The sequence below is a fragment of the Amaranthus tricolor genome, chromosome 4 (assembly GCF_026212465.1).
Source record: "Amaranthus tricolor cultivar Red isolate AtriRed21 chromosome 4, ASM2621246v1, whole genome shotgun sequence".
In the NCBI taxonomy this organism is placed as follows: domain Eukaryota; kingdom Viridiplantae; phylum Streptophyta; class Magnoliopsida; order Caryophyllales; family Amaranthaceae; genus Amaranthus; species Amaranthus tricolor.
Genome location: NC_080050.1, coordinates 8,227,568 through 8,243,763, shown reverse-complemented (window position 1 = coordinate 8,243,763; position 16,196 = coordinate 8,227,568). Strand labels below are relative to the sequence as shown.

Here is a 16,196-nt window from a genome sequence, read left to right as displayed (position 1 = left end):
ATTAGTTTGGACGAGGGACTTTATGTGTAAGTTGTTCTAGTTAATTTTTTAAATCTATATGTCATTTAGAATTTCAGTCGTCAAGTTCAAACCACAAAAATAGAGGAACTACTAATTTTTTATTTATTTTGTTTTTTACTACATTACCTAATGATGATTACACACAAAGCCTTTCCCATTTGCATCCTATGTGAAATTGACCACACTTCTTCCTTTATTCTTTAGCCTTTTCTCGAAGATTGTATGTCGAAAAGCATAGGGTTTGGAAAGCCTTTATCTCACGTGTTGTAAGAACATTTTTAATTCAAAACATTGCTTCCATAAAAGATGAAAGGTAGACCTTCAAGAAAAATCAATAAAAATGATGGCTTGCAATCTAAAACTAACTCTTGTACATTCCTCCATAGATGAATAATATTGAGTCATTTACATATACTACTATGTCCTCTTTGAATTGCATCAAAGAGGAATTGATGTATTTTTAAGAAAGTGGTAATAAATAAAGAGATAGAATGCATTGTGTGGATGAAATTAAAAGAGAGTTAAAATGTATGGGTGGGATTAAAAGAAAGTGGCGGGTCATTGTTCAAAAGTAGAAATGATGCAAATTAAGTAGGACGGACCAAAATGGAAAATGATGCAAATTCAATGGGACGGAGGGAGTATGTATAACTACTCTCTTTTTCTCCTTAAAGTTGAAATGTTTCAATTAGGAGTTTATGAAATGGGCATGCTTCAGTTATATCCTTTCATTGCAAGGGATTTGCTTGTAGATGACTTTGGTTTCTACTAGATTGATTTATTAGGATGCTAACTTTGCTATCGTGTAATGGAACAAATGATTGATTAAATTGTATCAACATACCCGTGGTAATTGTTTTTTGTCAACATACTAACATGAGCTAGAATGAAGGGTGATTACACATATTTTAGAGCTAGACCTCAATATAGGATGATTGGTCTTACCACATTAAGTGAAGATAGTGGGTGGCTTAGGTTGAGTTAGCCACCTTTTGCTGAGGGTACAATCTAGCCATGTTAGTGATCATCGTGAGTAAATGTTATTATGATTGATTTATATTGAAATCCTTCCGATTTTTGTATTGCTAGCGTCTAGGAAGTTGATTAAGTGGAAATTGCAAGGTTGAAAACTTTTTATTATTAAATATTTAATACTTATTCAAATGAATGGATCCTCTATTAGTAAAGTGAAACTGTTTTAAGGTGTGATTTTACTTACTGAGAGAATTGTTCATATCTTTACAATTAGGGAGATCAATGGAAATTCTAAGTTTGGGGTACTGAGGTACTATATATTGTGTGAAGTCTATTAAGGGTGTGTGGTATGAGTTATGGTAATGGAATAAAAAGGGAATAAATAAGGAAAGGAAAAGGTAATGTTAAGATTTCTAAGTGTTTTCGTTAGACAGTTTGGTATGTGTATGGAGAAGAAACACTTACTGATTTTTGTCATTATGTTTTTGGATTCGTTCATCTTCTGTAGTCGGTTGTGCCACCACCTCCACTGCTCTTACTTCCTTTCGTCGTGTTGGTTGGAACTTACTACTACCCTATACTCCGACAACCTTGATTTAGGTGCCCCGAAACCGTGCAATGGCCATGTAACACCCCGGCCCCTCGGACCACTGGTGACTACTCATGGTGACTGTAGACTGGCCCCATAAACCAACGCAAGTATTTCCAGTGCACTTTGGCCTCACTCGTGCGCACCCGGGAACACTTCCTAGGAGGTCACCCATCCTAAGATTGCTCCCCACCAAGCACGCTTAACTGTGGAGTTCTTAGCAAATGGGCTCCCTAGAAAAGAAGATGCACCTTGTTGATATGAGTAGTCTATCAATCTTTTTCAAGCTAAATTTGGGGTATTACAGGCCAAATCCTCTATTGTTGCGAATCGAGGAGAGATAACAAAATATTGGTGTAAAGAGATGAATAATATAGAGAATTTATGGGAGAGAGTGAAGCAGGGGAGAGAGCATGTCATAACAATTGAAAGTTTAAACGATAATGGAAGTGACATGTAATTTAGCATAATGCCCTTGTTTTCGCTCAATACTGACGGGTAACAATTTTGGGTTTCAATCAACTATTGGAATTAAATTGGGTAATGTAAACTTGTGAAACGAACAAACTCCAAGGAATTTGGTTATATAAATCCGTTCTTATGGTCTTGAATTCCATACCAAACACTTACGAAATGTCATTAAGTGAAATCAAGGAATCTTGAACAAAAATGTTACTGTTGATGTAATAGACATGATATGAGTTTCTAAAGGATTAGGCTTTGGTAGTTTGTAAATTACTGGTATTGAGTAAATAAAACTTGATAAAGCTGGATTTAAAGCTACTACATAATGTCCTTCATTTGTGAGTTTATGATTCTCATCAACCATCCTCATGGTAAATGTGATGTATAAATGAGCAACTATACCGAAATTTCTTATTTTATCAAACATTTTCAATCAAGATTTTCTATTTTATTTAAGAATGCACATGTCTTGCGTGGGTGCGTTTTTCACCGTTGGGCATTACTATTGTGATTTCAATGATGATTTTCTTCTTGGAGTACAAAGTAATGATCTTTTTAGTGTGAAAGGTATTATTATTTGCTATATTTTTTTCAGGATTACAACATTTGGTGATTCACACTCGATGATAAGTCGATTTAAATGAAAATAAAGAAGATTGTGCATAAAGTGCTGGTGATTTACTAGAAATATTTGGAAAAAAGTGTTCTAAGTTCATTGCTTGAAAGTGTAGTTGATTGTTTTAGGCAAAGTCTTCTTACGCTTTCTTAATTTCACAAGGCACAACTCATTTAATTCGAGAACGAATTAAGTAGGTTGTTCACTCCAAGTTTGATCGACTATTTAGCGTTCAGTTGGTAGTACCACATTATTCTTCTTTACTTGTTATCTTATTTTTGTTTTTTGTTAAGTTTCTATTAGATCAACACTATTATATGCATCAAAATATTGAGCTCGTTAGGGAAATGGGAGTAGTGGAATGAGAATGCTTGGATGGACGAGTGAACATACTTTGAGGATTTATGTAGAATGCAAGACATAACAAAATATTTAGGTGATTTAGGTGTCACAACTGTTGAGGCTAAGATGAAAGATAATTAACTAAAATGGTTTGGACATGTGCAATGACCGAGTATTGAAGAACTGTTAAGGAAAATAGAAATTTGAAACTTGGGAGATTTTATCACAACTTAAAAAAGTTAAGATGCCTAGGAACGATTAGAGTAACTTGGCTAGCAAATCTTTACAACAAGATTTTTGAGGACAAATAAGATGCTTGATAGCTAGAGAAGAAATAATCTAATGCTCGTGTACAATAATAAAGGAGATATCTAAGATTGCTCTAATTATCGAGGAATAAAACTCATGAGCTATACTATGAAGTTAAGTGAAATAGTCTTAGTTGGAAAGATATAAGCATATCATATAGCAAATTTATATTTATGATGGAAGCAATTCATTTTATAAGCTCGATGATAGACTACTATAGGGCTAGAAAGAGATAATTGCACATGGTTTTTATTAATTTAAAACAAAAAACATAAGATAAGATACTAAGAGAAGTGATTTAGTGGGAAAAATAAAAGAAGCGTATTCCAAAGAAATACTTTAATATAGACAAAGATATGTATCGAGAAGTAAAAACGAATATTATGGCATATTGATGGTAAATTGGGAATTTTCCCATCGTGATTGATCTTCATCAAGGCTCAACCATAAGCTTATTTTTTTTGTAGGAGTCCTAGAAGAGATAACTCGATCAATACAATAAGACGTGCCATGACACATATTTTTTGTTGATGATATTATTTTGGAAGATGAGACTAGGGAGGGATATATGCTAAGTTAGAATAATTGAGACATGATTAGGCGTCAAGAAAGTTAAAATTAGGTTGGAGTAAGACAAAGCACATGAAATGTACCTTAAGCACTAATGAGATAACGAGACGTATTATAAAACTAAAAGAGAAAGAAATCACCCCAAGTAGATGCTTCAAATACCTTGGGTTTATATTTTGGAGTAATGAAGACATGAAGTAAGATGTGACAAATAACAAGATGTTCTCATCATTGAGATAAAATAAGGAAATGATTAGTGGTAATTAGGGTTTGAAAGGGGATGTGATAATCAAAATGGAGGGGTTAAATGAGAACAGGTGGGTGGGTAGGGTTGATAAAGTGAAGGAAATGATTAGTGGTAATTAGGGTTTAGAGTTGTTTATGGATTTTGGTTATGTTATTAACATAGGATATTTTCGTAACTATTCAGGGTTTTGTGAGGACAATATGGTAAAAAAAACCTATATATTAAAATGAAAAGGGGACAATAGAGGTAAACTGACCAAATAAGAAAAAGGGACAATTATACTGAATTGGAGCGAGTATTATTTATTGGTAATGATATATACAACCCTTAAGGTTGTGTATATAAGAAGATATCTCAATGAATCTCTAGTAGAATTAATATTAAAAACTTATGGGAACATTCATAAGTATTATGTTTTTCTTCTTTTAGGTTTTTAATTGTTTTGGGAACTTGCAACTGTTATTTATCCTTTTAATTTTCAATCTTTTGTGTGACTTTTAATCTTTCTTCTATTTTATCTACTGCAAGACAGCTAGATCACTGGGCACCACGTAGGTATCTTTAAGGGTTTGCGAGGTAATCGACCGCATAAGGCCCCCTTTTTCTCCCGTGTATATGAAAAAGTTAATAAAAAAAATATGTTAACTATAAATATGCTCTTAGTTCTTTCTCATCCTTTCAGATCGATCATAGTGAGGTTTGTTCTCTTATTTCCCCCTTTTTTTTAATTAAATTGGGGCTTTTTTTTGTGATGCTATACCTAATTTATGCGAAAGATTCTGGTTACGAAAATTGAATCACTGATTCTTGATGCGCTTGAATGCTGAACTTATCTGTTTTTTATTATGTTAGTAGGTTTTTGTTTTTTGTGTGTATTGTTATGATGTTAAAATCTTATTGATGATTGTTTCGTTTTATCAATGGAAGAGCTTGTTTTCTTTCAGTTAATTTTCAACAAGCTATACAGTTATTTATAGCTAAAACACGCCCTTCAATTCCACATTTATTACCTGAAGTTTTTGGATAGCATATTTGATGAATTTAAGTTATTGATAATTCTCTGTTTGTATTTGTTCAAGTGAAGAAAAATGGAAGGATTTTTCCCTAGATTGAATCGTTGTAACACTTATTTACTTGTGATTTTTAAGTCGTTATCTGTAGTTATTGTTGGCTCATTTATATCTATGTCGTTTGGTTTCATGTACCTTCCCTTATATCTAATTTGTGGTTGATACTCGATTGTGTGGATTTTTTTTTTAAAGGTATTTGGGGGGGTGGGGGGGGGGGGGGGGGGGGGGTTGGTTAGTTATGTCTACACATTATTACAAAATTGAAAGATTAATTTTATGCAAACCTATCTTGATGTTATGATCTCTAACTTAAGCTCAATACATGTCCATTAATTTTATGCAAACCTATCTTGATGTTATGATCTCAGCAAATATTTTGGTTCCATTAATATTTGGCAAGATATTCTTCCGGATAAATATACAAACATTCTACATCATAGATGTATTTTGAAATGTAATAATAATTTGGCTTATTAATAAGGAGCTAATAGTAGAGATTGAAAATTAAGATATCCCGTCGATTGGAAACAATATTCACATTTTTTTGATCATGTGCAGTCGAAAAAGAGGTGTGTCGCATGGCATTTCCTGCTCTATCTGTCACCAAAAAGTTTCTGAATGCAAAATTTCTGCTTTATTTATTCAAAAAGACTGGAACTTGGAGATTAGAACAGCAAATGGAGAATGGAGTTTGGAAAGAGGCACCAAAAGATTTTGGTCATGAGCTCATTAGGAAGGAAAATAATAAAATTTTATCAAGGCTAAATAATACTAGTTGAAAAAATAAAGCAACAATTATGCACCACATTTACGTTGCAAACGATGAAGAAAAGACGTATGAAAAAGAAAATGTCTAAAAGAGATAGGACAATAAAACATTACAGTAGAAAAAAGTCTATGGTCACTTCAACAGCAATAAAACCCAAGAGTTGCTCCCATAAATAGATACGTAGAGTTGCATACTAAGAAAAGCAGCAAGCAGACTATTGAAAACATAGAACCACAAGCAGACTTTTGAAATCATAGAAACGCAAACAGTCTATTTCAAAGAAATGTAGCCACTTGAAAAAGATAATTTCTCCCACCATTTTAACAAGTATTAAACACAGCACTCGGTAAGATATTAGTCAATGGTTTTGAGCAATTGAGCTTTTCGAAACAAGTTGTGCAGACAAGATATTTAACTCCGATTAGACCTGAGGCCTAGGTTTTAAAAAAAATTATTTAGTGGAATCTTTTCAAATAGCTAATCATTTTGTAGCTTCGATATGACAATTGGACACTTTTGAGCTAAAATCATGGAATTTTTTATGAAGTAGCCAAGTCAAATACTAGGACATGTATCATGCATGGAATATATACATGAGTATGAGTAAAATTAGATAATGCAAAGGCTATACCATGGTAGGCATTTTTGGCAAGACGAATATACAAGACAAGTGTAACAACTACGCAAAATAGATTTAATGCCTCTACTATACAAGCCTACGTAAACGGGCTTCAAATTTCACTCTTGAATAAGCAAAAGCTTTCCTTTGCATGAAATCAGATTAAGAAGGTTATACAACCTCTCCGATACGTGGACTGACAAAATTAAAGTCCACCTGAAGCCCCTTGACTGGTGGATCATACGAGTCTATGAATTGGACCAGCCTGCAATTCGCAACAAGAAAAACCATGAGGCTGAAGGTAGTTTGTGCAGCAAAAAGTAACTATGGAGCAAAGGAAATAAGAGAACTTTTAGGATTTTTTTTGAGCTATTTAAAACATATAGTTTGTCAACCACACTTAAAAATCTCACGTTAATGACAATATGACATACAACTCATCTCTGAATCAGAAAATTGTTCATGTTTCCCATTTAAAAAATCTATTTATCACTCTAGAAAGTGACTTCCAAATGAATGTAATGTTTTGTGATAATGAATAATCAAAGAAATAAATACATTCAAGTTTATACTCAGGCAAGGATGTCCCATCATCCATGGGCCATGAGCCAATTTCCTACAAATATTCTTCCAGTCTCTTTCTTTTTTAGGCAGAACAATATTTATTTATGTCAAAGTCCAAACTATAAAGAAAATTACTCAAAAAGAACTTTATAACATACATATTATCTCATTCCCTTATCCTCCTCAAATTTTGAAGCTTTTCATGAAAACATATCAAATAATCTGAATAATATTAAAATGAAAATAGAAATATTAAAAATAAATGCTCAAATGTGAAATAATTATTAGAGCTAATATTCCTAAAAACATTCAGAAAAGCGAAATATTGCATAGAAGTTTCAACAAGCAAGATGACTATATTGATATGCACACCAGAGATCAGAAAGAAGATGATAGACAGCAATAGACAAAATCATAAAAACAAAAGAAAACTTCCACATGTAATACAAACTCAATGAAGAAATAAATATGTAGACCAGACCCTCTAATTAAATAATCAAAGTGATGCAAGAAACCTGCCTGTGGTAAAAATCACAATCACGGTCGTTCCTCAAGATTCCATGTAGAAGGTTGTACATCTGCAGCAACATTTTCCCAGGTATCTAAAGTGAAAGCAACAAATTTTTAGTACTGAAACTAAAAGTTCTTACAAAATTTTATGTACGGAAAGGTCCATAATCAAGAGAAATATATTTAAAGAAGCACAAATATAAGTAATGAAATTTGAGAAAGAAAGTATACTAAGATGAAGCACTTGCCTTTTCAAAAAATAGATTCACGCGGAAAAATGAGCAAAACAGATCCATGAAAGCGTGCAGTATAAATGAGTTCTGATGAGGCTGCAAGAGACTATGCTTGATTAGAGATTAATTTAGAGGCCAGGAAGTCATATTAATTTCAAGGGTTTTTATGGGTCCATATGTATCTCTAATAAAGATTTTAGTTTTTGACAATAAAGAAGAAAATAATTAAACCATAAGCGTTTAAAAGTGCTAGAGACGACAAATTTAGAAACATCAACCATGCTACATAAAATGAAAGCTTCATGGACACTCCTCGTTATTATCATAATTATGAAATTTCACATAATCTCTTTAGGAGAAAAGCCAATGTCTCTAAAGAGATTGATAAGAATAATATATAAGTAAGAACACTCTACTGTTAAAACTACTTGACCAGCTCATTCACGAGTACCAACCAACTTGAAGGCTAGAGTTCATTTCTGAGTTATCTGCACAGAATATGTCATATGAAAATAGATTCAACTGGAAGAGACATAGACCCTACAATCCCACACACAGAGGGAGGAAAAGAACACTATGAAAAAAAAAGGTAAATAAAAGCAGAGGTAGTAACATATTTTGAATACTAACCAACAGGGTAATCACTATGCTGCTCAAATCCAGTAGAAGACGTAGTGCTTGTTCTCGAAATGCCATCAAATCAAGAAGCAGCTGATCACGGAGAAAAATGACAATCACAATTACACCAAGGCTTTTTTATGAATTCTCATACTTTTGTTAACTGGGGCGAAGCCAATATATGAAGCAAAATTACTTCTAAAAATTGCTAATAAGAAGACTTGACCTCTAACCGCATGCAATATTAAAGCTTCTCTTAATTAAGCCAATATATATATACCCTTGATATCAATAAGATGAAAAAATCTAAGGTTACAATTAAGCCAAAAACACTTAATTATAAAAATCAATATGTTATACAGAAAAGTAACTATGGCATAGATTTAAACTCACGAGTGAATTGAAAAGGTTTTCAAAGATTTCAAAGAGGGAGGGGAAAAGTAAGAGATTAAACAAAATGGTGAGGAGAAATAAGAATTAGATAAAGATTTACGTACAAAAAATTCCAATAGTAGTAGCAAAAATAGGTAGATTTGCATGCTCATGAATATAAAAGTAATTCAAAATTGAAGGCATGTTTGTTTTATTGATCATCATACTCATTGAAGGCCTATTACTAGCATGAGATATAATAATGAACTAATAAGTCTATATAATGTGAAGCAAAGAATAGAATACATTCAAAAAGAAGGGCAATAAGTTAGTAATATCAAAACAACAATACTCAAGCATTGATGCCATAAGCTAATGACACAAAATACTGATTGCCCTGCTTCACATAACTAAACAAACACCAAAAAATGGTTTTTTTGACAGAACTACGAATTTTATGTTCTTTCGGAAAATTCCTTCAAGCTCGAATGAATCAAAATTCATAAACTCTCAACTCGATCATTCCTTCTTTCCTTTTTGGCAAGTACCATGCCACAACCTTACCTGAACGCAATAGCCGCAATGAATAACTCAAGGTGTACATAAAATCTTCGATTTGCAACCCCTTTTTCCACGGTGAATCTACTACGCACTTTGTATCAATGCGGAATACAGTTGGACCAGCAACCTGCACCCAGGTGCGGATTCACAAAATTAGTACTAATTAGAAAGCTTTTTGATAATGTCTTGTACATATTCATCGGAATTCTTCATACTTTAACTGGTAATTTGTATCTCTCGAGACTTAATATAAATAATGTCTAATAAGTTGAGATAATGTCTAATAAGTTGAGATAAGAATGGGGTATTTGAACTAAGCCCTAATATGAACTTATTAGATCTTATATAAACTTACAGGCCTTAATATAATTTCACCTTCAAGGGTTTTCTGTTCATATTATCTTTGAATTCAGAGGTTAGAAGAAGAGCAGGACAAGAGATGTTTGATCCAGGGTTGGACTGCTTAGACTGTAGTAGAGGTGTTCATCCATATCGCTTTCTAAATTTCCCATGCTGGAATGTATAGCACACAAAACCAAATAAATCAGCAAAGACAGGATTCCTCTTCCTGGAACTTGAAGAAACTTTACTACTATCTCCTTCTGATGTAAGCTTTAATGTCTTATCTTCACCATGGAGCCAAGCGCCAGAGGTGCCACCTGTAATTTGGAACATTGATGAAGAAAATGAAAGATTAAGTAACAATTTCTCGAAAAAAATGACATAAAAACGTATGACCGAACTTTTGTGACCAAAATCAGAGCAGTATTTTGATAGCATATTAGCATAAAGCCATAAGGGTAAATCGAGGAATTTCAGCACTGGAGATTTATACAAAGTCAATCTTGTTTAGGTAAGTGGTAAAGTTCTTAGGTGAACTAAAAAAAAACTAGAGGGAAATTCCATGTGATGACCCTAAGTTTGTTTGCTTTTCCACAAATGTTTTTTAAATCTGTGTGGTGACCTTGAGCTTCCAAATTTTCCATGTGGTAGACAAAATGTAAAAACTTCATTTTTGTCTACCACGTGGAAAAGTTGGATGGTCAAGGTCAGCACGTGGATTAAAAAAAATGTTTGTCTACCACATGGAATAACAGAAAGTTCAGGGTTACCACATGAAATTTCCCAAAAGTATTAGCCAAAATCATTTATGTGATTTTTGCAAGTTAGCTAAAGAAGATGGAATACCTATAATGGCAGATATACATGCATGAGGTTCTTTCAGGCACGCATCATATGCAGGCCTCCAAAACGTCCCCTTTTCAGTTTTTATGTATAGATCCTCTTTTGTCTCCTATTGCCTCCATAAATCCTTTTTCTCATATGAAAAAGCAGCTTTAGCGCATAACCCAGGAAGCAAAGCAGCCGGTGCATCATTATCTATTGAATAAATAACAGCTTGAGGTTGCCCACTATTTTTGTGCACCCCGAAACGATATCGCAATTCTGATTCCGATATGAGAGATGAACAATCCAGAGAAATTGACTCGGGAACGTTCCAGTATCTTCCTTTACGATCGATAAATAGCTCAGGCCATACAGCATTTAATATAATGTCATGTAAAGGAAGCTGCACACAATATATGAAGTTGAAGTTAGCTATTAATCGTGATATTATTAGGACACAATAATCAAAGGAGATATAATAAATCATCAAAAAGCACTACAGTATTTCAAGCGCTAGTTCCTGATCATATAGAAAACTGATGAACGTCCCATAGAAAAGGGGGGAAAGGTAAAATGAAGATGTTATGATAACCGATAAAAGCATACTTTGGCAGTTTGGCTCGAAAAACGTAGAGTTAAAAGAGTTGCTGTTTTCTTACACGAAGAAATCAGATTTTCTTTAGAAAGCAAACTAGCTGATTTGTATGCTGGGCTAATGAATAAAGTATGTTTGAAATTATGATTTTTTTTTCCGAAACTAATTTGTTGATGAAAAGAAAAGTATCCAGCAAGAACCCTACGAGTGCACTATAACGGTTTTCCTGCATCTTTGGAAGAGGAAGTTAAGTAGTTAGCCATCTTATTAGATAGCCAATAAAAAGAGCTAAAGAATGCACCCAAGTAAAGAAAAAAAAAAAAAAAACCAAAAATGAAAACAAGCAACCGTTAGGAAGACTTGCACAATGTGTGTACCAAGAGTGAGCTTACACTTAAATGATGATCATTAGGATTTAGGCTTATCGGATTTCTCCTTATTATTTTAATATGTTCAAGGGCTCATTCAAATCAGTAACAAGTACGCAACAACAATGTCAAAGCCTAAATCCTATAAGATTGAGATCGGCTAATTCAAAACAGGAAAGAAAGTCATTTAAATTTGTCGCAGTTTATGGAGTCAAATCCAAGGTGATAGAGGTTTACACTGCATGACCATAAAAAGAGGATAAAGTTTCTGATGAAGTAATTGATAAAGGTATATACTAAACCTCAGAACTATGGTGCAAGGAATTCGAGCCACATCATGTAGAGATTCGTACAAATGAGCATGGACAGCATATAAGAAACATTGAAAAAACAGAAAATGCGACTTAAAAGCTAGTTATCCCATCAAAATAAAAACCGACATTCATTAAGGAAATCTTTTAATCAATGCAACAAGAGTCTTAATCCCAAAAGAATGGGGTCAGCTACATGAACCACTATATGAGTTTCAATGGTCGTCCATGGATTTCAGGTTTCGATGTAATTGGAAAAGGTCTATGCGCACTCCACAAAACTATAAAAAGAATGATGAATGGTATAATTCAGCAGTGATCTAGAAGACTTTCAATACAAGATCACAGAACTGGCGATACACGATGCCAAAGAATCGGAATTTTGTCAATCTCTTCATTTCCACATCATCGCTTTTAAGTCGGGATCCCCTGTAATTTCTAGTTAATTTTTGTATTTTGAGTGAATATTTCTTTGTAGCCTTCAAAATTAAAATCGATATTTTGGTTCTTTTTTATGAGAAAATATTATCTTTATAAATAAAATATTTATTTTACATAAGTCTATTTATCTTTCTCGAGCCTGGAATAGAAAGACCATAGAATACAAGATTAATAGACCTCAATATTTTCAGAGAAATGAACAATCCAGAGAAATTTCTAATGTTCATAGTCAGACCTTGATGTAAATCTCTCAGATTGCAACCGACATTATATATTTCAAGCACCTAAATGTGACAAAATATATGCTCCAATCTTTATCCGATGCAAACAAGTAAATTAATGACTTGCCTTGTGAAATAGTAGGACTTTATTGCGCCGTCCTTTCCTCTCACCATGGACTTCTGAGCTCAACAATAAGGAAGTCGAAGATGAGATAGGGATCTGGGTACACAAAGCTAGGGCATAGAGTGACTTGTCCATGACATGATCTGCTACATCCTTGAAGGATGGACGTTCAAATTCATCACCATTGATCAGTTTGCAAACGTCCTCTTTTAAGTTAGATATCAACTTCTTTGGACGGATTTGCCCAGCTAACCCAAGCCACCTGTAAACGGAAAATAGTATGTTGTTTGTCAGTACAGTTGGTTCAAATCACCAAAGTGGTTGCAAAGACCAAAGGTTCAAACATTCCACCATGACATACATCGAAGCCACAGAAGAAGAAAATAAAAAAGGTTAATTACAAAACAAAACCGTATAGCACTAAACATGCTGCCATGAAAAAGTTTTGCATAGAATTTCAACTATAATGAGATGCTCAAAACATTAAATTTGATTCACATTTCCTGGTGTATACATGGTTGGGCCCTACAAAATTGCAAACACGAGGCTTAGCTTGAAATGGAAAGGACAAAACCACACTATTGGTATTTCTCAATTCATCTAGACCATCATCGAGAAAACATCTCCACATTAAATATCTAGCATATAGATCACACTTGTATGTTTTGAGAACCACACATGCTTTCTTATGAATTTATGCCACACTTATAATGATCATTTGAAAGCAAGTTTGCAAATCATACACTTTTAAATGACAACTAATAGAGGTTTTCAAGCAACTAGAATTTTTCCCTATGAATGAAGCCTCTACATAAATAAATAAAAAAGAAACAAGCATCTTGCATCTTGAAAACCCGTGTTACTGATTCGCTACATTCATCTAAAATGGTCTAAAGTTTCTCAATGGTATTAGTGAATTAGGTAACACTCCTAAAAATAAAGGAGTGCAGCAGCATATGAGTGTATATTATTTGCCCTCTTTGGTTCATCAGAAAAGAAAAACATGTATCTACTCTTCAAAGTTCAAAACCAAGATGGAAATCACAAGGAAAACTACGCCTAACAGCCTAAAAAAATGTGGAAAAACAAATTTCACAAGTTCTCAACAACAACAATGTTCAATCCTAAAAGATTGAGGTCAGCTACATGAACAACGTTTAGAAGTTGCATATAGATATGATTTCAAAAGTAGAACTTATTTTAGGCTCATGAAGATCACCCTAACTTATCAAATGCAACAAAATCCATCAGCTTGGCAGCCAACACCAGCAATGAGACAACCAATTCACATCTAAAAGTTCCATCAAAGTCAACTAAACCCACTATACAATTAACACCCAACAACACAAAATCACAACTTTCTCACAAGAACACATAAAGTTCTACCCATGGAGCCACCAAAATCAAAATATCAAATTTAACACATTTACCTTACAATATAACATCCATATTGAAATAGCACCAATTAAATTCTACAGAAATGAGATACCAAGAGTAATACAAAAGGCACATACATTCCTATTTATATTGTCTAATGAACCTAATAATATTAAAACTTAAAATAAATAGGAATATCGATAAACACAATCTATTACTAGCTATATACATTATTAATTACATAATACAAGAAATGAAATTGAAAATCAAAATTAAAAAAAAAAAACAAAAACAAAAACAAAAAGAAGGGGATGAGACAAACCAATCACCAAATGAAGGGCGAAGAAGGAGGGATTGAAGAGTAAAAGAACCAACGTCTTTTTTAGAAAGGGATGGAGTAAGAGAAGGGATGATTCCGAGAGGGAAGCCATTGCCAAGAAGAGAAAGTTGTTGAACACGAAGTACTTTCCCAGTTATACAAGAGTCAAGAGGTAATGGGTCACCCGGAATGGCTTTGGCACACCCATCTAGGTTTTGGGTACTAGAAATATCCATGTCCCAAAAAGCTGCATCCATTGCTGTCCTCAATTTCGCCATTTTTGTGGGCAATTGAGGTCTATGTCTTTGAGGTTGTGCAGTAGGAAGAACAGAAGAAATATTGTGAATTTTCAGGTTTTTCCTTATCTATCTACGGTACGTAAACATTTGTCTCTTGCTCTTGAGTAGAGCTGTTCAAAACAAACCCGACCCGAAAATCCGACCCGGAATCGAAAATTATCCGACCCGAAAAAATGTAAGTTTTTTAGGTTTACCGAACCGCAATTACCCGAACCGATACTTCACTCGAACCGTTCGATAACCGAAAAGGGCAAAATCAACTCGAACTGCAACCGAATTTTATAACCGACATATAAACCTTAACCGATGTTACTCGAACTGAACAGTGATCGACCCGAGTCAAATCCGACCCGAATTATGCACGTAACAGAATGTAACCTGACTAAAACCGATTAAGATCGAACTGTTTTTAACCCGAACTGATACAAACCCGATCGATTATTAATCGAACTGTTTTTAACCCGAACTGATACAAATCCGAACCGATTGTAAATCGAACTGTTATAAATCCGAATTAAATTTTCACCTAATTTTAGCAAATTAAGTCCAATTTCAGTTTTCTAATAATACGGAAAAAGGAAGAACACAAGTTCTATACAGAAGAGATTGCATACAGAATATATATATATATATATATACACATATATATATATATACACATATATATATATATACACATATATATATATATATATATATATATATATATATATATATATACATATATATATATACACATATATATATATATATATATATATATATACATATATGTATACATATATACATATATGTATACATATATACATATATATATATATATAGATATATATATATATGTATACATATATATATATATGTATACATATATACATATATATATATATATATATATATATATATATATATATATATATATATATATATATATATATATATATATAACTAATTGAAATAAATTGATCTGCCTATAAGGGCTGGCAAAAGCTGAACCGACCTGCTAACCTGATCTGAAACCGACTCAAAATTAGCGGGTTTGGGTTTAGATTTTTGACCCAATTAATTAAATGGGTCAACCAGATCTGATCTGTTTATTAAATGGGTTAGGTTCAGGTTGAATATTTAAACCCGAAAAAAACCTGTTTAACCCATTTATTAAATTTAAGACGGATCAACATTTGCCAAATACTTCGTAAAACTAAGATAATACCAATTACCATGTATTGAGGGATTTGTCAGCTGAAGATGACTTTCAATAAGAAAGGAAATTGTCCCACATCGGCTAAGGGATTTGTCAGCTGAAGATGACTTTCAATAACAAAGGAAGTTGTCCCACATCGGCTATTAAAGATACTAATAAAAGAAAAATCCTTTAAATCACTTCCACAGATCTCATACCAACTTACGCAGCCACGCCGTGAGCACAAAGCGAACTATTCTTTCGCCTTTTACTAAAGAATACCGTGTGCTCGCTGCATTAAGTGGCATACGTTTATTTTTGGAGGAAGCCTTTAATTAAGGTTA

At 33.2% G+C, this 16,196-nt stretch overlaps 1 protein-coding gene, 1 non-coding gene and 1 pseudogene across 2 annotated transcripts; 1 reads left to right on the top strand and 2 right to left on the bottom strand.

Moving 5' to 3' along the window:
- Positions 1-5,666: 5,666 nt before the first annotated feature.
- On the bottom strand, positions 5,667-9,964 carry LOC130810578 (protein NAP1-like). The gene is made up of 6 exons (XM_057676690.1): positions 9,826-9,964; positions 9,454-9,577; positions 8,530-8,610; positions 7,915-7,995; positions 7,676-7,758; positions 5,667-6,857 (listed from the first exon to the last, which is right to left on the bottom strand). Exons 3-6 carry the CDS (start codon positions 8,593-8,595, stop codon positions 6,764-6,766), a joined length of 324 nt encoding a protein of 107 aa, XP_057532673.1. The 5' UTR covers positions 8,596-8,610; positions 9,454-9,577; positions 9,826-9,964; the 3' UTR covers positions 5,667-6,763.
- Positions 9,383-15,109, bottom strand: LOC130810686 (protein TRIGALACTOSYLDIACYLGLYCEROL 4, chloroplastic-like; annotated as a pseudogene).
- Positions 15,110-16,080: 971 nt separating this feature from the next.
- LOC130811937 (U5 spliceosomal RNA) lies at positions 16,081-16,196 on the top strand. The gene has a single exon (XR_009041550.1). It is a non-coding gene; the product is annotated as a U5 spliceosomal RNA (small nuclear RNA).

Excerpts from the sequence above, each read along its gene's own strand:
- LOC130810578 (XM_057676690.1), bottom strand. The coding sequence starts at position 8,595 with ATGGCATTTCGAGAACAAGCACTACGTCTTCTACTGGATTTGAGCAGC. Across the intron at positions 7,996-8,529 it reads GCATAGTGATTACCCTGTTG|CCTCATCAGAACTCATTTAT; the intron begins GTTAGTATTCAA and ends AGTCTCTTGCAG. Across the intron at positions 7,759-7,914 it reads TGAATCTATTTTTTGAAAAG|ATACCTGGGAAAATGTTGCT; the intron begins GCAAGTGCTTCA and ends CTTTCACTTTAG.